The sequence below is a fragment of the Ascidiella aspersa genome, chromosome 7, assembly GCF_963924565.1.
Source record: "Ascidiella aspersa chromosome 7, kaAscAspe10.2, whole genome shotgun sequence".
Lineage (NCBI taxonomy): Eukaryota > Metazoa > Chordata > Ascidiacea > Phlebobranchia > Ascidiidae > Ascidiella > Ascidiella aspersa.
The window spans coordinates 31,120,552-31,143,083 of NC_139453.1; the positions used below are offsets into that span (position 1 = coordinate 31,120,552).

At 34.1% G+C, this 22,532-nt stretch overlaps 2 protein-coding genes and 1 non-coding gene across 3 annotated transcripts; 1 reads left to right on the forward strand and 2 right to left on the reverse strand.

The window, feature by feature from the left end:
* Window positions 1-1,209: 1,209 nt before the first annotated feature.
* Window positions 1,210-5,879, reverse strand: LOC146138966 (uncharacterized). The gene is made up of 8 exons (XM_083394136.1): window positions 5,790-5,879; window positions 5,406-5,533; window positions 4,528-4,720; window positions 3,959-4,064; window positions 3,199-3,407; window positions 2,334-2,753; window positions 1,542-1,669; window positions 1,210-1,374 (listed from the first exon to the last, which is right to left on the reverse strand). The coding sequence occupies exons 1-8, from the start codon at window positions 5,843-5,845 to the stop codon at window positions 1,313-1,315; spliced, it is 1,302 nt and encodes a 433-aa protein (XP_083250262.1). The 5' UTR covers window positions 5,846-5,879; the 3' UTR covers window positions 1,210-1,312.
* A 2,206-nt stretch (window positions 5,880-8,085) lies between these two features.
* On the forward strand, window positions 8,086-9,214 carry LOC146138967 (lactadherin-like). The gene is made up of 4 exons (XM_083394749.1): window positions 8,086-8,260; window positions 8,546-8,698; window positions 8,838-9,010; window positions 9,077-9,214. The coding sequence occupies exons 1-4, from the start codon at window positions 8,086-8,088 to the stop codon at window positions 9,212-9,214; spliced, it is 639 nt and encodes a 212-aa protein (XP_083250875.1).
* Window positions 9,215-21,385: 12,171 nt separating this feature from the next.
* Window positions 21,386-21,459, reverse strand: Trnap-cgg (transfer RNA proline (anticodon CGG)). Its single transcript has one exon. It is a non-coding gene; the product is annotated as a tRNA-Pro (tRNA).
* Window positions 21,460-22,532: the final 1,073 nt, after the last annotated feature.

The following is a 22,532-nucleotide window of genomic DNA, read 5'->3' on the forward strand; positions in this document are numbered from 1 at the left end:
GCAAGGTACAGTTCATAAAAGTTGGAGCCCTAGGTAAAACGATACTTTGTGAAAAGAAAACAACTCCATTCACGTAAACAATGGAGTCGCGCGTCACTTGTTAAAAGCTGTGTGTTGCTGAAAGTGCACAACAGTGAATCGTCTGTGATAAAATATTTCTCGAAACTAGTTTTGAGTCAAAATCAACTTTCACTGTGGGTTTAGAAAGGTGATCTTAATTTAAAAAATCACAGGTTGTAATTTGCTCAAACTAATGGCACACATATTAATAGCAGATATGTTTAAATTAAACCTGAATATATTCTAAGTACAATTTAAAAGGTATGAAAAATAATGGAAAGTCTGGAAAATGTATATATTTATAATATTGTTAAGCAACGTAAAAAATAAAATAAAATGCAATCACTGAGGATTTTTTAAAATTCGAAACGAAAAAAGTTTGCACCACTGTTTTGCTGCGTCATAATTATAGAATGTAACGTCATGTTGAAATTAAATGTTTTTTACCGGTTTGGGTTCGGTTAAGGTTACTTAAAAATATCCCGTTAAGTTCAGGTTCGACTCTGTTTTTTTCCAAAAACGTTTGAGGAAAATTAACCCAAAACCGGTTCAGACTCCAGTTCGGCTCTGTTTTTATCTTTTCCTGATACGTATCGCACCTTGGAAAGCACGAATTTGTGGTGTTATTTATGTGCGCCTTGAACATGTTTTGTGAAATCTTGTGTGTGTTGTTTTCATAGCGAAGTTCTCGCCTACATTCATCTGTGGACTTGCTCATTAATGCAGTGTTTTTCAACCTTATTTTGACGGCGACTCAATAAATCTAACCACTGTAGTCTGCGACCCAATACAAATAAACGGCGGCCTAATTTTTGGTCGTGACCTATAGGTTGAGAAATATATATATTGATTTCAAATTTACAGGTTTTTTAAGTCGCTTTTGACAAGAAACCTATCAAAATCTTTACACAAATGTCTACATATGCGGCGCTTTAGTATCATTTGCAACTCTGTTGATGTACTGAATAAGACGCTGCAGAGCTCAAAATGGCAGGGGTCAACGCTCACCGCTGTTCATTTCAAGCCCTGCAAGACCTAACGCAATTAAGCGAAGTTCTTTTCTGTTTGGAAATACAATCAACAAAAAAATAAGATAAAACACCAAATTCGCTTGAGAGTAGCTTACATCAAAACAACACAAAGTTGGTACAAAGTTTTTATTATAAACTTATAAATATGTACAAAAATAAATCTTTGGTCTGTGCACAGTGAAAATATTGCACCAATCAGCTTCCCGTAGCTATGGCAACCATCACATCAAGATTTCTTCTTGAGAATCAACGTTCGGTCGAAGAGGCGGCAACCGTGAAGACCCTGTAAATTGTATGGCATGGGTAAAACAACAGTAAAGTGATGTCCTATTGGCCCTGTAAAATAATAATATAAGTTTTTAAATTTTAAAAATTTACACAATAATTTAAAATTTCTGTGATTAAAATATGCTGAGAAAGTTGTAATAAAAAAATGGGGATTTCCCTTACCCAGTTTTTCGGACAGGTCGCTGTCCCTGGTGGTCTGGATTGGAGGAAGAATAACCGAACTCAAGGGAAGTTGATCGCTACTCAGGGGAATCACCTGGTTGCCTTTGCGACGCCTCCGTTTCTTTTTACTCGCTGCAAAAAAAGTTTAAATAGAAATCAAACTAGATAGCTTTCTAGTTTCCTGACACATATCTCATGCTGGTTGATAGAACGCTTAAAGGTATTTATCTTTTAAAAACAAGGTACTAAGCCTCAAAACATTGCTAACAACAACAGCTAATTTTTTTATATAAAATAGTGCGCGAAGGTATTTTTGATGTTTTTTGAGTGATTGGTTGACTAATTTTCTAGAAAATCACTCACAACATCAACAAAAATACTGTGTACAAAACTGGCGCCACAAGCTTTCATAATTTTAAACTTGCTTACCTTTTTCTTTGACCGTTGGTGTGCTGGTTTCTGCAAAATTAAACCGTGGTTTAGAAATGTTAATAAAATAGTCAACATTTTTTTATATTTTACACATACTTTTACCATTTCAAAACAAGAATTTTAAAATGACTTACTATGAGGACAATATTTTACTAAATGCTTAACTAGTATTTTCAAACCAGAACAATCAAACAAACAAAAAACTTTTTTTAAAAGACACTAAATATGAACGCCAATTTTTTGTAAACAAAAATGGTCGAAGTGAATTAAAAAGCAAAAAAGTTTGGCAAAAACCTATTTTATAAATGTGAATAGAATGTCTATGCATCTACCTTTTACAAACCTGTGTCATTTTGTTGCTCTGCATCCGAACGTTCCTGGAGAGTTTCAGCGGCACCGTTGGCCCCCACCGCTCGAGGGGTATCGAGGTCAGTGGAACCAAAGGCCCCCGTTCTCGGCATAGGGGAATCCCGAACGATCTCACTCATCCTACTTCCACTTCGTTGCTGCGACTCAGTGCAAGAATCCTCCGCGTCCCGGTGCTGCAAACCAGGGGAGCCTGTCATATCCTGGTGTTGCAAACCAGGGGAGTTTTCACTATCTTCGTCAAGCAATTGATCCCCTAGGCCAGAGCGTACACTAAGAGATGAAAGTTTCCCGCTGTCTGCAACCTGCCCCGGTAACAACGTGTTTGAAGTGGGGTTGGAAGGGGATTCCCCGTTTGGGGTACCTGGGGCTTGGGGGAATTTTTTTGCTTCTTCTTCTTCTTCTTGTTTAGCTCTGAAAAAATGTTTTAGGTTGTTTAGTGTTTGGGCAAGCAGCATGAAAAGTTTTAGGAACTAAATGTTACACCTAAATGAATTGCACTTTCTGACTGTCTATATGCCAATGTCAAACTAATACAACTTAATCCCAAAATGTGTCGAACATTAAAAAAAATAGTTTAACATTACTTTAAGAAACGTTTGTAGAATCGGATAACAAGATACATGTTGTTTAAAACTGGCTGCAGATTTCAACTTCAACAACAAAACAATGAAATCAAACTTTAAAGACCAGAGGTGATCATTACTAGTTAAAATCATATTTATTTGCTACTAAATTTTTCACTAAACAGATGCATAACTCATAGTAAAAAAATTATTCCAAATTCCAGCGCACTTTTAATGTCCTCTACCAAAAACATACTTTTATTAAAATACACATATTTTGTAAAAGCTCAAACCTTTCTTCTCTGATCTTTCGGACTCTTTCATTCCTCAATTTTCTCTCTTCCTCTTGAATGAGATCTCGCTTCTTGACATCCAACTTTACTCGTTCGTTGATCGTGTCGAACTGTTGGTTGACGACTTGTAGCAACCAATCAAAACCCGACTTGAGGTTCACGTTGATTCCCTTCTTACCAGAGGTCTTGGTGATAACTGAGCAAGTCAGCTAAAGTAACACAACCTTGTTATTAATATATTTATACAAAAATAAAGCTATTAGGTAGTGAGTGACAAGTGTTTTATTCACTAGAGACAACATACCTGTTGAACTTGCAAAACATACAATCAGATCAAAACTGAGAATCAGGGAAGTTAATTTTTCACATAGTTTTCATAAAGTCAGCTACAATTTTCACCTATTAACTTATTTATCAGTAAAAAGTCTAGATATACTAGGTTTGGCTTTTAAGTTGGAGCAAGTATACACATTTTTTTTTATTTGTACCTAGCTTACAAAACATATAAGAAAAAAGTCAATGAGGTGAATATTAACACTTGTGTTGTGTGAATTTTATAATTGTTAACACAACATAAATATATAAAAACTATATAATGTGAAGAAAATATAATTGCTAAACTATCAAAGCAGTTCGAAGTGTTTAAGATAATTCTGGCACTATGATTGAGGGAAATGAATATCTCAAACGTTTTGTTAGCAGTTTGTCCTGTCTATCACTGGTATATCAATAATTAATATTGTAAACATATTGCTCTCACCACTTTGCACAAACATTTGTTTTCGTTGACGACATCTTGGACGTTTAGTCGTTCACAAATCTCATATTCCTCCAAGGCATCTTCTTTATCCTGTTTGTTGGCAAGTCTGGAAAACAATTTGCTGTTAACTTATAGAATTAGGGTATGTAAACTTAAATGTGTTGGTTAGCCTTGTCAAAAAGTTAACAGTGAATTATTTTGCACTTTAATCTCATTGTAGAAAACGCTCTTAACAAATTTTCTAAACAAAAGTATTGAGCAGAATATGTAAATCTGAAGACTTTACTAAATATGAACGTAATGAAATTTCACCAAATCTTCTTAAATTAAAAAACAAGTACATCTCAGGCATAATAATTATGGTTAAAACTTAATTTTAACACAAATAACTGGGTAACTGTGAGTTTTTGATTACCAGACAAAATAGTAAAAAAACTTCACTCATTACTCACTTTAGATTCTAAACAATACTCTTTATCGTGACAGGATTTTTTACTTTCTACATGTTAAGACAGCTATGGTTTAATGTGTTCTATTACCAATAGTTTAAATAAACAATACAAACTTACAATAACACTGGTTTTCTTTGGATAAGTGGATTATTTAAAAGTTTCTCAAAGGTTTCCTTGCACTCATCCATTCTTGCAACATCAGATGAGTCGACCATAAAAATCACAGCGTGAACTTCAGCAAAGTAATTCTTCCAAATGTCACGGATCTTGTGTCCACCTCCGAGATCAATCAATATGACGTCAAACAATCCTAAAAAAAGACAAACTGATGATAAAAACATTGACCCGAAAGACAACAAATACGTTATTCTCACATTTTCATGAAAAAACATTATCATTAATATTAAAAGAAGGTACAAATAATGTAAAAGAATTGTATTACAAATTAGGACAAGTGAAACTAACATATGATTCATTACTTTAAGGAAGGCATTTAGGTCAGTGGATGAAGTAATCATTAGTATCTTAGCAGTCCAACAATTCATGGCACTTTTAGGTGTGGAGGTTCAGAATTCGACCATAATTCAAGCCTGACTGCATTCCATAATTTGTGGCCGCCAAAGATTCACGCCAAATTATTTTTTATCGCTGAAATCCTACACCAAAATAGGACACTATATACGCGAAAGCGAATTTTTTGAATAAATTCACTAGGCTGCGATTTTCCATGCCAAATGACGTCACTGTCGTAGTTTTGGGCAAGTATTTCACGCCAAAGATCTCTGGAGGGAAGCGACTCGAATGCAATTGGGAATTCAAGCAGTGATAAAAACTAATAAAAATCAAATTTATATATTTAGCTTACTAATTCAGGTGTGCACACAAATTGGATCAGAAAAATCTTGGGAGTGTGCCTGGCACAAAATGCAGACTGGACTGCTGCCAATATCAGAATATTTCTTCTATATATAACTAAACATAAGTTTACAAAGTACCAGTTTTAACATCGACGGATGAAAAGCCGATAGTAGGCGCAACATCTTCAAGTGGTTTTCGCTGGACTCCCTTCACTGCTGTTGTTTTGCCGGCGTTGTCAAGACCAACCATCAAAATACTCACTTTTCTGAAATACAACAATACATCCTTGAATGATGGTTTTCTATCGTCATACTACAAAATCATTTGAGCCCAGAGCACAGCTACATAGATAATTGGTTGTAAGCTGATTGAATTCATCAGACTTTACGTTTTGTTGCCGAATTGTATACAGTACTAAAACAATTTACAAATCAAATAAAAAAAATTAAAACTAGCATAATCCCAATACTTGGTAAATTACAATAACTTAACAGTATTGCGAAAATACGACCAATTCTTACTTTCTTTTTGCCTTTGTATTGAGCCACGGTAAACAGTTTCCCATAATTTCAACCATAATCCGCAAGAAAATCAATAAGTTTATGAATGAAAGAAATATTTGTAGTTTTTGCACGAACAAATACGTCGCGTTGCCAAGAAGGTTGTCACACATGAATGGTCACTGAAACCTTGAGTGTCCGAGAGTTAAAAAAATGCGTGTATTTTTGCCTCTCTATAGTAAAGCATTAACCCCTATAATATTTTTTTAGTCTACATATTGAGTTATAATAATTTATTAGACAGTTTAAAATGATTTAGCAAGTTATCTGAAAGGTAATTAACCTCATAGTTACTAGACGTAACAAGTTTGTTTATTTGTTGGCAACAGCAAAATATTTACAATCAATCCCATGAGTCTAATGTACTTTTCAACCATTTTTAATTCTTTCTTAACACCAACAATTCAACATCATTTTACACATTATGGGATAAACATTTGCCTTGTATTTTTTTCTTTTTATACTGACTGCAGATATTTTTGAAATGACTTTTCATTACCGATCTATATGAGGCGTTTTATTCAAATCAACGTATTTGGATTTTGTGAACAAGTTTGCCTATTATTTATTAGTCCAGGTGACGCACATTTATTAAACTTAAATATTAAAGAAATACTTCTTGATATGTAAAGTTAACGAAATCGAGCCGAATGACATATAACCGGCAATTCGATTTTTTTGTTTTTAGTGATGAACACTTCCATAGGCAACTTTATCTTTAAATTGTTCAGATAAACGTGTTCTTATTCAAATCTAAATTGTATTACCACTTGTGCGCATGACGTCGAACAAGTTCTTCCCAATTAGTTTTATCTAATAATATTATTATTTGTCTGAAGGCCAAGTAATCAACACTGTGCTAGCAGTCGTGGTCGCCGCAGAATTATTACGGCGCGAAATTACGATGCGGTTAACTACGCGAAACAAATTGCGGAGACCAAAAATTGCAAGGGGGCGTGTTTATGTTCACCACGAAACGCCTCATTTCTCAACAAATGTGTCACGTACAAACACTTTGTGCGTTAACGGAAAACGTCAGCAACTTAAGCGTATAAACGCTTCCGGTCGCGAAAAGTTGAAATATTTTAACGTTGACCATTCCAGGTAAGAGAGTGGAAATTTGCAGTGAACACTAGTAAGGCAATGCGGTACACGTTAACTGACTGACGCAAGGCACAAAACACGCCTGTAATGTAAACCTATTTTTAGGTTTGTTCTAAGTTGCTAACTCTAAGTTTCACAAAAGAAACCGCTCCGACTTGAATCTGTTTTCAGTCAAGTCCTTAAAAGCGTTGACACTACAACATAGCGATGCCTTATATTTCATATATATGCACTGATATCGATATCCTATATTTTCGGTTCGAAAAGTTCGTCCAGTATAAAATAATGTCAACAGTTGTTAATTTTATTATAAAATTATCTGTAGTGTAACGTCACAATATGACGTAAGGTTGTGAAAAAATCCTGAATGCGCCTCCTGGACCCTGGTTCCAGTGCATATAGGTAAACCTTCGATATTTTCAAAATAGAAGATAAGGTCTATAAGTATAGCGATCTTCACGTTTATTTTTTTACGAAGCAATTGAGTAACTTTATTTACAAGTAAAAAAAATAGTTTTAAAAACCACTACAATTTCATAAAAATATACAACGTTTATAAATGAAATCATTGATTTGGTCAAAATTGTTTGAAGCAATGATTCTTTTTTCCGCTTGATAATAATCGGCATCCGCTTTTTCGATTCATTAAACAATGAGTTCAGAAATACAGTGAGATATTATGTAGAAGTCTAAAGAACGTTTTAGGTATTTTTACGATTGAAACAACGAAATTAATTAATACAATGAACCCTTTGAAAGCCTACATGTGACAGAGCAAAATGTTGTTTGAACTTTATTTTTTTATATGGTAAATCTGTACTTACTGTACAATCTTGCTTTCCAAGTAGGCGTAAACATTTTTGGAGGATATTAGTTTTGGCAATAGACTACTAAAAAGTAGTCGAAAAAATAAAAAAAATAAATAATAAAAGGTCGCCCTATAGGTATTACGTTTTAGTTTTGTTAGATTAACGAAATTTATATTTTAAGTGCACTACATTAAATGATTTAAACAATTTTAGAAGATGTATCTCACTATGTTGCAAGATATTTAACAATTATGCCTATGCCCGCATTAAGTGTCTGGTCCACATTGCTTCTACTCCTTTTGAGACAGCGGTCTATTCTTATACGATGTGACGATAACATTTTCATGACTATAGAAGAGGTACAGGGACTAGGTTCCAACACAAGCGTTGTCGGTCCGCCTGGCCCAGTTGGCCTTGTTGGCCTCCCTGGCCACAAAGGAACCGCAGGCCTCATTGGAACTTGCCGGTGCGACATCGAACGCGTTCAACGACAAACTCCGGTAGTTAGCAAGTTACAAGGTAACTGTTGAATTTCTACTGTAGGTTTGAGCTAGAAAGTGTAAAGTTAAAGTTAGAATAAGTTTAGGACCATAAATAATAATAGTTACAAGACAGTTTAAATATAAATTTAAATTTACCAAATAATTTTATTTTATAATTTCTCTTTTTATCTATAATTTGTTTTTAGAAACTCTGCGCAATAGCTACGCTCAGACAGCAGTGTTCCGTTTCAAACAGAATCCTGGTAATTGTTTTGTTTGTTTTGCATTAAAAGAAATGGATTATATGACCATCTCGTTTTAGACTTGTGTTCAGTCGGGATAAAGACTAGGCGTCTAAGAAATTCGGCAATGACTGCTTCATCTTCAGCCAGTGATCGCTTTGGAGCTCCACATGGAAGATTGGATAACTTGTCTAATAACGCAACTCATCGAAGCGTTTGGCACCCTAATCAAGGTAATTTGCATTACAACTTTTATCAGTATAGTTTGCCCGTCAGGCATTTTGGGATTGACTGTAAGTGCCACCAGAAGCCAATTCAGGCCAAGTAAAACAGTATGCTATTCACTGAAATCACAATATTTTTCCCACAAAGGGCTAAACGCGACTAGCATTTGGATACAAGTGGATCTAGGTGAACCAGGAAAAGTTACTGGTGTAATTACCCAGGGCTATCCATTTGGTGATGCGTGGACTTCTTCTTATAACGTCGCGTACAGCAATGTGACAAGCTATCGAAAATGGATACAAGAAGGAGGCAAAAATAAAGTAAATTAAAAGTACCCGTCATATGTTGTTAAGAAAGGCTTTAAAATGTTTATTTTCATATTCCAGATATTTGCTGGAAATCACGACCAATCAAGTTACAAGGTCAACATGTTTTCCGAGCCAATAACAGCAAGATATTTTAGACTTTACGCGCTCACCTATAAAACCTCTATTGTGCTTCGTATAGAGCTATTGACTTGCTAAATATAGTTTACAATAATAATGTGTTATTGATTTGAAGACTCCAGAGGGATATGTGCCGTACGATAATTTAAACTGCGGAAAAAGGAATAGATCAGTGTTTCTAAATGTTTTTTTCATATTCCTACATTGCAAACCCAAACATAGTCAATTCCTCCCCAGCAAAAATCAACAAGTTATCCACCTTTTTTTTTATTCTACTTTGATGTACCCTGCTGACAACAAATACAGTAAAAACAAATCTACAAAAAAACAAGCTACAAATTAAAATAATATTGTAAAACTACAATAGAAACATTTGCGACAAAAAACTAATACAGCAGACAGGTAAGAAAGCCTCTTAAAACAGTTCTCTGTAACCTTTTTTCTTTGCGGGAAACTAACAAGGTTAGAAATTTCCGGGCATCTTAGGAAGACACACCCAAACTCGAGGGGAAACTAACTTTTTATGGATAGATGCGCCGAAAGCCCGAAAATTGTGCTGTTTTATATTCACGTTATTTTTTGTTTTTGCGTTCTTATTCTGTGTTACTGGTACTCCTTACTATGACCGTTCAAAAGACATTGATGATTTTGTGCATTAGCTAACTGTTTAAAATGTCTATCCGATATCGTGACACTGTGGGTTTTAAGCACAATGATAGAATATTTATTGCAAATAAACAAACGACAAACAGTACTTACAGGTACTTACGATACATACAATAATTACCTCCGTATAACGTACGTATAACGGACTCCACAATGAACAGTAAGCAAGACTGCTATTTTTGGTATAAAATGAAATCCCTTATATACAGCATTCCAGCTGGCGGTAATTAAATATCGTGACAATGCGGTTCGGCGACGCAACAAAAAACAGGAAATTTCGGAAACACGATCAGCAATATGCTGTCAAATTAATGAATACACACAGCAGGCTAGCGAGGTGACGACACAGTCCACCAGGCTGTTTCAATTGAATGACCGAAGTTTCAACTCGGTAACAATATGGAGCGCAAACGCTACAACACCAATCTAGGTAATTTAAACAATAACAAGTCTAAAACTTGGGCAATTGAGAATAACATAAATATACCTATACACATATAACAGAGAAATGGTCTCTAGAGAGTCTAGACTGCATAAATAGATGTAACTGTGAAGAAATGATAGACGATTTTACAATATTATTTATTTCAGTTAAATAAGCTTTTTATTGCTTAAAATTTGTTTTCCTTTGAGAACCACTTATTTTGTCTCTTACACGTTCTTGTGTCAACCTGACTCCAAAGGGCAGGCCGTTGAAATACCCGTCCTTAACTGCTTGAACTCTATGCAGAGTCACTTCACTCAGTTGATATTGCTCGTTGAGTTGATATTCACAAATCTTATTACACACGATACCGTAACACGGGGATTAAAGTCATCGAGGGGGGCTTACAGCTTATATTGCTAACAATATTCGGGTTAGGGTTTGGGTTCAGGTGGGTCAAGTATTATTATAATATTCGCCGTGACGTAAACTGAGTCGTGTGCCTTTTCCATTATTCGTTTTGCGGTATGTGCTTTTACTCGCTCCTCCGTCTCTCTCTTCTTACTCTCGCTCTCTCGCATGAGCTTTTTCGTGTTGGTGCTTAACTGTTTATGCCTGTGGGCAGTCGAGTCATGGTTACCAGATTGGCTTTTTTGACGTCAAATTTTACGAATTTGTCTCTTTTTAAACATGGTTGGTGTCAAAAAGTCAGTTAGCTTTTCTCTGGCTTTTTTGTTAACGCTTGCTTAAATTAGTCAAATTACATAGGCTTACTTCTATAGTTCCAAAACTTTCGTTTAAGATATGTAGGCCTTATACTTTGCCTGACTTTTAAAATAATAAAATCGCTACTGTACGTCTCCACTCTCCAGGCCGCAGTGTTTCTCAACCCATGGGTCGCCAACCCGTTTGATTTGGTTGGTTCTATAAGAAAGCTATTTTGGGACTTTTTTCTTTTGTTTTAATACGTAGAAAGTAACGCGAAAAAAACAAAATAAAAATCTACAAATCCCACTCTCCGCAACGCATATTATTTGGGTTAATGTGCGGGTTCGAGTTTGGGTTGGTCGAGTATTATTGTATTTATTATTAATGAAAATGCTCGACCCACCGAAACTCAAACCCGCACATTAACCCAAATAATATGCGTTGCGGAGAGTGGGGTTTGTAGATTTTTATTTATTGCGTTACTTTTTACATATCAAACCGCAAGAGCCCCAATATTTTACACATTAGGGAAAATTGCAAGCAATACAAAGAAAGTGGTTCACACTTAAATTTGAAGTATTGGTCGCTCAAACAGTTCAGTGAAGTGGATTAAGTTAGCAAAGCCCCGCTTTATTACTTTTAGCAGACAGCAAATAGGTTTAGAAACACCGCGCTTTAGGGTGAGCTCATCAAATCGAATAATTTTTCTATAGAAAACTTGACAAAAAACTGTTACATTTTTAGCCTTAAGATCGTTTAGGATAATAACTGAGCTTTTCCAAAAATCAAAATTCTCTTCTGTTGGTATGTTGTGATCATGTTATGTTTGTCATTTTGTCATACCACACAAGCATGAACCTTAAAGGTTATTTATTATCATACAAATCAACTTATAGTATTATTTATATGTTTTGAATTTATTTACATAATGTTTGGCTTTTTCTGGCTTCTTTTCATCCACGGTTTGGCTTTTATCAAAATTTTAATCTGGTAACCCTGAGTCGAGTCCTGGACACGCTACGAGCTGCCACCTGTGTCTATATATTGATCAATAAATAAGCACTGCTGCCACCTTTCTGAGTGATAATAAAATGGACTGATAAATCAAGTAGTTTCAGAGTCATAGGCAGCTAACAATAGTCCCAAAAAACATTAGGACATTCCCAAACCGCAACGCTGGTCTAGAACAACACCCTAGACAAAAATGGTCGCTGGTCTAGAATCCTACCACATTTCCGTCCGAGGGTTTATATTGCTAGCATCATTTGGGTTAGGGTGCGAGTTACGGAGTTAGCGCTTGGGTTTGGGTGGGTCAAGCGTTATTATTATATTTATTCCTACATATTTATGCCTTTGTTGTATGTTCAACTTTGAAAACTTGTTCTATAATGTTCAAATAAATGTGATAGGATTCTAGACCTGCAGCCATGTTTGTGTTAAAAGCTAACGAACAACTTGTAGCCTAATTAACAAATTGTATTCTTTATTTAAAATAACAGACTTACATATTCCTCATGTGAATAACACAATTACTACTAGATTTATTGCTCTATAATATTGTTGTTTGGCTTATTTGTATTAGGGTGAATGACATAATTTGGGGCTCTTTTTATTTGGTTTGTAGAAAGTAATGCAAACAAAACGGTCTACAAATACTGCATACCGCAACGTACAATATTTGGGTTACGGTGTCGTTTAGCGTTTGAGTGTGGGCTTCACCCACCCAAACCTAAATGCTAACCTGCACTCCAAAATTGTGGCTTGTGGTGTTCTGCAGTGTTAAATGACTTAAGTGCACTTTATTCAATGTTTTCAAGTGACTTGACTTAAGACTTTTAACCAAATAACTTGACTTAAGTCTTTCGGACTAATGACTTGACTTGGACTTAAGTCATTCTGTCAAATATCTTGGGTTTAAATAAAGTGTTTTCATTAAATTTTTTTTAATGAAATTTGGGTTATCCATTTTCAGTTTTGCACATAGAACAATTTGCTAGCTATATATTGCGTTTTTGTTATTTTTAGTTGAGTTATTGCTCATAATCGAACGAGTTTGTCAATTTTTTTTTCAAACTGTGCAAAAAATTATCAAGTAAAATAATAATGTTGAAGATTCTATTAGCTCTTGGTTTGGTTAATATTTTCACAAAAGGTAAGTTTGAGTTTAATTAAATATCCCATTTATTTACTAAACTGAACAATTTTAGTTATTTCTGCAAATTGTATTGAGTTTGCCAATGTTGGTTCAACGGAGGATGGATTAATACTGATGGAGTATAGCAATGGATATGAAACAGAATCAATAGTTTCGTTTAGTTGTGAGGATTTTTTCTTTTTGTCTGGTTCAACGACAGCTGAATGTTCAGTGCTCAATAGCTGGGAGCTGAATCAAGATGCTCCACCAAAATGTTCTAGTAGGTATTTTTTACAGATTAGGGTTTGTAACATTTTCTAACAGATCAAATTCTAACTGAACCTCAACCATTTTTGTAAGATTTTAAGTAGCCGAACCGGAACTAAACCAAATTTTAAAAGAACCTGAACCTTATCCAAACCCGAACTTGTAAAAAAAAAACGGTTCTCTCCAGTTACAACTTGTATTTTACCAAGTCAAGTTATGCCACATTCGAAATTTTATAAAAAACTGAGAATATTGAATAAATAAAATGTTGAAATAAATGTTTATTTTTCAGATATTTTAATATTGAGGGCTGTTTTTTTAATATATCATGTAACTTAGATTAAATGACTCACAATTCAAAGATTACTCATTTATTGACCCACATTTTTAGATTTAATGCAACTTATGTTGTATCCGTACCGGAACTTTATGAAACGGTTTTAAAATAATTATAAAAAAATAATTAACGAGAACGAAACCGGAACTTTTAAATTGCTTGAAACTGAACCTGAACCAGAAAAGTCAAACAGTTTGACTCCCTGCTTTAATATCTCAGCACATACACAAACTATGGCTAATGTTGTTATCATTAGGATTAAAATCGTGTTGATTAATTATTATTTACAGGGTCCACTTGTAATGATATAACTGCCCCTGAAAATGGATTTATGTCTTGTACATTGGAGATGAAAACTGGTTCAGTTTGTGAGTTTACTTGCAAGGATGGTTATTCACTAGAAGGCCACCCTACTTTACAATGTAGTGGGGAAAAAACATGGACCAATGATGTTCCTACATGTAGAGGTAATGTACTAAGAGTTTTCACCCTGTTGAAATATGTTTTGTCTTTTTGAAACAATATTTCAATCTTTTTATAAATACAATATTCTCTATTTACCTCTACCACTATTTATATGTAATCTGAGTCCTAATTTACATTAATATATTAACTGTTAAATCATCTTTTGTTACTATTCAGACATATTTTCTTACAAATCAATGAAAATTTAAAACAAATTGATAAACTTTTAAAGTATATTTGGTTTAACATAAATCAATCAGAAGTTTTGGTATTGTCTATATTCTTTATTTTTTTACATTACTTGATTTATTAGTGTGTTTTACAAACCACCAGAAAACACATGTCCTACCCTTTCTGCTCCATTGAATGCAAATATGGATTGTACAACTGGAATGATAGCAAACTCCGAGTGTATGTTTACTTGCAATGAAGGATATACACTAGAGGGAGCCACTGCGACACTGTGTGACGCAAGCAACTTACAATGGTCAAACAACGCCCCAAGTTGTCAGTGTAAGTGTGTTTACAGTATATGTACCCTTCCTACTTAACTGATCAATTCTGAACATGTAAGTTTTAAAATCTTATTGAAATTCTTCCTATTTTTTATTGTTATATATTTTCAGTGTCGCCATGCCCATCTATTGAATTCTTTAATGGAACTGTAAATTGCACTGATGGTGTTAAAGCAATGTCTGAATGTTGGTTTCATTGTAATGAAGGATTTAGGTTGGAAGGATCTGTCAATCAAATAACTTGTATTTCTGGAACCTGGTCCAACAAGATTCCTACTTGTAAAGGTTTGTTAAGCAATATAATATATATTGTTTATTGACATTTTTATAAGACCTATATTAAGTTTGACTGTTAAATTTGGTGGTTGATATCTGAATAATAATTAAAAAAATGTTGTTCATTTTTTTTTAAATTGTAAGAATGTCAGTCGAGTGTCTACCCATCAGCATGTACCCTAACAGAATTACACTAGGCAAAAATTGTTTGGGAATATTAAAATTATTGCATATAAGTTTGGCATATTGACACAGACTGTTTTAAGTTAAGGAACATTGCAGATAGCGATTCTTTTCAATTAAATCGGTCCCATAAACTGAAGAATTTAAGAAGATATCCAATTGTCACTGCAACTAAATACCATCTCGATTGCTATTTACAATAATTTTGCATTGTGAGCTGTGTCTAACAAGACCTTTCAATATAGATTAATACATTTTTATTTTTTGGAATTGCAACTATTAAAAACTTTGTTGTGCTTGCATTTGGTAAATTGCATAGTAGTTGCTCAAAAATCTAGCGCTAAATTTTATTTACGTTTGGAACAATAATTGTCTCAAATCGACAACAGAAGGTTATATAATGAAAGATATTCTTAGATTACAGCACTTTGCCAGAGCTAATTTTACTTGAGCAGGCAAATGTAAAAAGAAAGCTTGTTTTCATGTGTTTTTCCTAATTTTCAGACATGTCATGTAAAGTATTGCCTAATCTAGCAAATGGTAACTTTGAATGCAAGGACGGCAATAAGCTTGGGTCAACTTGTGTGTTGTCTTGTTCAGCTGGCTTCACTTTGAAGGGAGAGGGGAGCATTGAGTGCATTGACTCACAATGGACACATGAAGTGCCTGACTGTGTCAAGTATGTGATCCTTGAACTTACTGAAAATGCTGAAATTTTTTTAATTCTATTTTTTTTTAAGTTTTAAGTTAATATGTTAATTTCAGATTACATAATTTGTTTTAGTTTAAACTTTGGTGTTATTTAATGTTAAATAAATATACTTAAATTTATAAATAAAAAAAACACAAAACATTTAAAATAAGATAACAGATTAAAATACCTGAATCTCTAAAATTTCAATATTATAAAGTATCATAGTTATGTATATATATCACATAATAGATATATATGTGTACTATGTAGCAACATTTTTTATGACTGCATGAAATTTAAGTATATAATTTATACTTGTTATATTTTAAGATCAGTTGAATGTCCTCCCCTTGATGAAATACTTCACGGGTCTTTTACTTGTTCAAATAATTTCATGATGTCATCAGAATGTACTTTCTCATGTGAACCAAGCCATTCTCTAGTTGGAGAAAGTCCAATTATTTGTGCAAATAATTCAAAGTGGAATTTTCCCCAACCAATATGTGAAGGTAATGCCGTGTGTGTCTAAAGCTGGGATCTAGTTTTTTGCAAAATTTATTCATGAAAATTTCATACAACTATCAAATCATTTAAGGTTTTATTTTGTATAGTTTTAAAAAGTATTGTTTTAAAGAAAATATCAAATTTCCATAAACAAGAAATTGAATCTCAAAAAGTAAAACATCAGTTATTAAAGCAGAAAAAAGTTTTAAATTTTTGTGGACTCGTGCCTGCTTGGCCTCGCGCCCCGCGCCTATAGTTTTAGAGTTTGGTCTAAAACAGGGGTGGGCAATTATTTTTAGCCGCGGGCCGTATGAGAAACCTAAAATGTTGTGGCGGGCCGGATCAAATATGGATCTAAAATACACGCAATATGATGCGTCACTACTCTGGCTGTATAAAACAAATAGGCTAACGAACTTGTTATTACGTTTAGAGTTGTGCGAAAATTTGCAATTTAAGGAATTTAGAGAAAGCCACAAGACGAAAAAAATGCGACTAAACTTGGTTTTAAAATGCAAAATTTAATTCAAATTTAGAGGAGGACGTCACATGACGCACTGTGCACAGATAAAAAAGTACATTGTTTGATATATTAGCACAAGTTGTGGGGCACGTTGACCCAAAAGTTAAGATTAAAATACGTAAAAGTTTCGTAGAAAAGAACTTTGCTTTAAGTTACTGATGTGTGTTACTTGCGGTATACAGCAGCCATATTGCAAAGACGATATAAATCGGGCGAAACACACAACATTGAATAAACTAACTTTGGTTTATCCGGATCCGTCCCGTGGGCCGTATGTTGCCCAGGTCTGGTCTAAAAAGTGTTATGTACATTTTGTAAACATAAAATATTTTTCTGGAAATTTACTTCCACATGTGCAATTATAAACTTTGTCATTATAGTTGAGTTGCTACCACACGCTTTTTCCTAGAAATCCCTCGTTTTTGCACTCCCCCATTGTCTCTATTGTACGAAGACAATGCTGAATGTGACAACACAAACCACCTCAACTCGACTTGTATTGTGACGTGTGATGACCAACAATCGGATGTGTATGTGTGCAAACTCGATCAGGCGGAACAAGAACTTGTCTGGGAGCAGAAATCCAAAAACTGCGGTAATTTGTTTCTTTAAGTTTATTTGATTTATTGGGAATGTAATATGTGTAAGACTTTGCTGCGGCACCCTGGAGTGCCATTTCTAATGCTCAAGGGTGCCGAGAGATATTTAAGAATCTGATTTTTGCCCAACTCTTACCACTTTTTGTGTAAGAGTGGAATAATCCAATTGTAACTTCCTACGTTGTGTAGAGTTGATGTGTGTTGTTATTCTAGTAATTTGTTATTTCTGAGGGGGCCGCTAGCCATAAAAGGTTGAGAAACACTGGGTTAAACTTTAACTTTATTATTTTGAAGAAATTTTAATTTTGTTGTTATTTAGAAAGCTTTCTTGGAAATGGTTCAACAACACCTCCAGTAGGTGAGTAATAATAAACAGAACAAAAAAAATAAAAAAACAGTTTTAAATGTTCTTAAAGGTTTAAACAAAAAAAAATTGTTCAAACATAATTTTTGTTTCTTGAAACAAGTAAACTATGTTCTTATTGTTAAGAATTTAAAAAAATATGTTTAAACGTATTTTATTTGTGTCTTAAATCAAGATGTTTTATTTCTATTGCTTCTTTTTTATTACCCACTCGGACATTTTTATTTGTAAATTTCTTATGTGTTATATTTGTTCAGTTTGTGACAAGAGCATTGTTGATGTGTTTTTGCTGCTGAATGAGCCAAGTAGTTTGGAACACATAGATGTCTTGAACTTCTTTGGAAACATACTCGACGCTCTGCACAAAACTATATTCGCTGGATATACCTGGGTTTGGGTCGGACAAACTGACTCTAACGAATGTGAAAATAACTTTCAGGTAAAATTGCTTAAAATAATTTTTTGGTGTAAGTTTTATATTTTCAACGGTCTGGTAAATATAATAAGTTGTTAGAAATGTTTACAAAGAAACCCAATAGATAATGAAAATATATAAATTAATAATAATAAGTGTCAAAAAATATTGGTAATAATGTAAAAAAACTGCCATTGAAGGAGGCTATTAAACTAGCCAATTTTTTTAATATTGTTATTGTTTTGATTATTTTTTTTAGAGAAAGCCAGCAGTTAGTGAAAAGTACGACATGTTTCGTGGAATCGTGAAGGAAATAGTGACGATACCAAACTGTTGGAGCACAAACTTCTTATCAAGTTCTTATGATTACATTAAAAGATTTGGACGAGGACTCGCCAAACCTATTCTGCTCTTCCTACAAACTGGTCCTGCCAAAACAAATGTTTTGAAAGAAGCTGAAAAACTAATTAGTTCAGGTAGATTATTTAAATTTTGGTTAATAAATTTTTTTAAGTTGCAATACTTTTAGGTGAAAAAGTATTAAATTTCCAAATGTTTTTCATTTGATAATAATATTAGACAGAATTTCATTGAAATTAACTGTTTTGTGAAAATTATATGCCAAAAATTAATCAAAAGACCTTTATTTTATGTGTGTTTAAATGAAAAAGCTTTAGGAATGTTATATTTAATTGAAATATGTTTTCATAGGAGTCAAGATCATTGTTGTTGGTATGGAAGATTCAAACAGTGAAGATTTTTCTGGTTTTAGTCACAATTTATTTTTTCTTGGACCAACAACTTACCTAAAGTTAAACAAATTGTTGTCAGAAGTTGTTCTAAAGATAACAGATAACAACTGTCCAGGTATATCTAATTTATTACCATTTGATTATTTCCAGTCAATTTGATATTTAATAATAGCAAACAAACATGTAAGTGATTTTAAAAAATTGGTTATTGTGCTTTTTTAAAAGATTTCTCTTTAAATTTGTTTGCAGAATGTTTAATCCAGTTGATGAAGTTTTGTCACTCGAACCATAAAACTGAAAAAAAATATGTTACTTTTTTATTTTGTTTTTTAGGCTCAGGTTGCAGTTTGAATGGAACAAATATCAAAGGTGGATCAAGTATTTGTAATTATGTTCACAATAAAGGAACAGTTTGTGAATTTGTTTGCGACGAAGACAAAGTTCTTATCGGAAACAATGTTATTTCTTGTCTGCAGATAAACCAATCATATTCAGAATGGGATTCACCCATGCCTATATGTGAAGGTATTTCAATAAATTTTATAGCTTATTCTTAGAGTAAATTACTCAGCTAAATCTAAAAAGTTAATTTTGTTAGTCTAACACAGCGGTTCCCAAACTTTTCTAAAAATTTTGCCTGGCGGACCCGTTAAAAATTCAAGGGTCTGTTGGACCATGTTTCTTGTAGAACACTAATGCAGTCTCGATTCTTTCTAATGTAACAACTCTCTAACTAATATGAACGATTCGCTGATAGCAGTTAAGACAGCATAATAGATGCTTTATGTTGCAAGAAACATCATAAAACACGCTATATGATCGAATAATAAAGCATTACTAAAAACAATATTGGTGACAGATAATGTTTTAAATCATTTGCTAAAACCTAATGTTGCAAAATTTAAAAGACTAATTCTCCTTGTGGACCGTCTAAAACTGTTGTACGGACCCCAATTGGTCCACGGATCCCAGTTTGGGAACCGCTGGTCTAACAGGTTTAAAAGTGTTGTTTTTTAAAAAGATTTTGTTTAAACTTGTTATGCCTTATATATTATATTTTGCTGTGTTTTAATTTGTAATCAATAGTTTATTTGCAAATTGTTTCATTTGATTTATTTTTTTAACTGTATTTTTCTCCAGGCAATGTAAAATGCCCATCTATCAATGCAACATCTGAGTTGACGTTTAATTGCACAGACAGCAATGAAGCAGGCTCACAATGTATGTTCAACTGCCCACCTGGCTTGTTCATTAAAGGTCCTTCTTTCATCGCTTGTGTTCAAGAAAACCAAAGAGCTTTCTGGAATGGCGAAACACCTTTTTGTTCATCAGGTGAAAATATGTCATTTTGTTGGTTTTGTCTTTATATTTTAAGTTTGCCTAAAACTTTTTTTTTATTTTCAAACAATTGTTTGCAATTTTAGTTCACGGTTTTATTATAAGTATGATAAGTTTTACCAAATTGTAGAATAGTGGTTAGGCTACTGACCCTTGTGGTTCCGTGAAAAAGTTCTCTGGGGTATGTGAAACAAATTTTAGTACTTGATTTGACTGCCTGTGTGTAACCATAGGCTTGTATGGATAACCATTTGAATGTTTGCATAATGATCATTGTACTGTGATTTTTTACCTTAGCTTGTTTGCCCGCTTTAGAAACAAAGAGTTCCTCCGTAATTTTAAGTAAGCAAAAGGGGCTGCCACAAAAGGTTTTAGAGTTGATGTCCTGGGATAATTTCGTAATTATTTTTTGATTTTCCCCCAGATTTATTATGCCAGCCCCCTTTAATGGCGCCCTCTAATGGCAACTTGTCGTGTCCTGGCGGCAACAAGTTTAACGCAGAGTGTGAGTTTGTGTGTGACAAGGGTTATAACATTGAGGGGGCTGCCACCCTTCGATGCGACACTCCACTAAGCAATGGTGGCGCTCAATGGAACAACTTGCCACCAACCTGTGAAGGTAGATGGATATAAGTTTGCTCAAATAGCATTTTTTCTATATTCAAAGTTTAAAATCAAAAATATGTTTTAATACCATATGATTTTGCAAATTGACAGCTGAGCTGTTGTTACATTTTGCAAAAATAGTAGTTGTTTTTAGCTAGAGTTACAAAGAAGGTTTATACTGTTTGTATGTATAAGTTTTGCTTGTAGTTGTTAACACAGTGTTTTAGTTTTTATCACTTTATTTGTCGGAGTTATTTGTTAAATTAAAACACTCCGAAAGCCAATGCAGGCTCACCGAATCTGTCTTTAAATGATGCAAGGCAGGCTAGAAAAACAACTAGCCTGTTGTGAGGTTCGAACTCACAACCTCCGATCAAGCCCGGACTGTCGCTCTACCAACTGAGCTACATAGGCTCAAAGGGGAGCAATTCGAGAAACAACCATAGCACCATTGCCTGCTGCATCCTGTTAGTAAAACTAGCCTGTGGTGAGGTTCGAACTCACGACCTCGGTTATACCGGGACCGTCGCTCTACCAACTGAGCTACACAGGCTCAGAGGGGAGCAAGTTGAAAAATAACCATGACAAAAGGGCTAGATCACAGTTGTTGTTTTCTTTCTTTAAATTAAATACTTACGATTTTGTTTTAATGAGGTCTACTTTAAATCTGATGTGCGGTTGTTTTGTTTAAGATACAATGTCTTATTATAAAACTTAAGCTTCCCGTGACAAACATACTTTTGCTAAAGGTTGTTCGAACCCTCCTTGTATGCAAGACGTGATGGTAGTGCTTGACATATCTGCTGCATCGAGCGAGCAAAACTTCAGGCAACAAATCGATTGGTTGTTGAAGGTGCTTGCCTCCTACCAAGGCCCTGTTGAGGTGGGCGATGTACAGGTCGGAGTCATGCGCGTCTTGTCAACTGCTCCACTCACTTGTCAAGTTGGACAAATCGAACACGATAATGAGGTATGGAAATAACTTTAGAAATTAAACGTTTACGATGAAAAACAACAACAAGAGTTAACCCAGAAACTTCACTTATAAAGTTACACTAATTGTTTGTAATTTATAGAAAGAAATGGTTGTTTACAATATTAGGTACTGTCATTTCATAATTAAATGGAACATTGATAATTTTAAAATAAGTAAATTACTTTTAGTTAATTTTAAAGTTTTATTTTTTATTTTATTCAGATTATAGTTGATCTAAAAAGCGGTCCCATGGATGAATTACTGGAGCGTGTAAATGATCTGAAACACGTTGGGGGATGCCCCGGTACACTGGCCTCGGTCAAACACGCGGTTGATTATTTCAACGCGGTCGGAAGGTCACCCGACAAGGTCAAACGGGTCATCCTTCTACTCACCAATAACCACGACCAGGTCGCACTCAAAAGGTCACAGGGTTACGCAGAAAGTGAAGGTACAATACAGGGCATTGTGACGTAAACAGTAGAGATGCACAACAGACATTGTTGAGAGGAAAATAATTCAGAATGATTGTTTAGTAACAAACCATTTTAAAATATAGCCTCTGTTGACATTTTTCATATAAGGATATATAGAATATAGATTCTTTGTTACGCGTTATGCAAGAGTTATTGCGGACAGGTAAAGCCACA

Bases quoted from the DNA above. Each gene is read 5' to 3' on its own strand.
- LOC146138966 (XM_083394136.1), bottom strand. From the start codon at position 5,845: ATGGTTGAAATTATGGGAAACTGTTTACCGTGGCTCAATACAAAGGCA. The intron at 5,534-5,789 runs GTAAGAATTGGT...GTTGTATTTCAG, and splicing joins AATACAAAGGCAAAAAGAAA to AAAAGTGAGTATTTTGATGG. The intron at 1,375-1,541 runs GTAAGGGAAATC...TACAATTTACAG, and splicing joins CGACCTGTCCGAAAAACTGG to GGTCTTCACGGTTGCCGCCT.
- LOC146138967 (XM_083394749.1), top strand. From the start codon at position 8,086: ATGACTATAGAAGAGGTACAGGGACTAGGTTCCAACACAAGCGTTGTC. The intron at 8,699-8,837 runs GTAATTTGCATT...TTTCCCACAAAG, and splicing joins CGTTTGGCACCCTAATCAAG to GGCTAAACGCGACTAGCATT. The intron at 9,011-9,076 runs GTAAATTAAAAG...TTCATATTCCAG, and splicing joins AAGAAGGAGGCAAAAATAAA to ATATTTGCTGGAAATCACGA.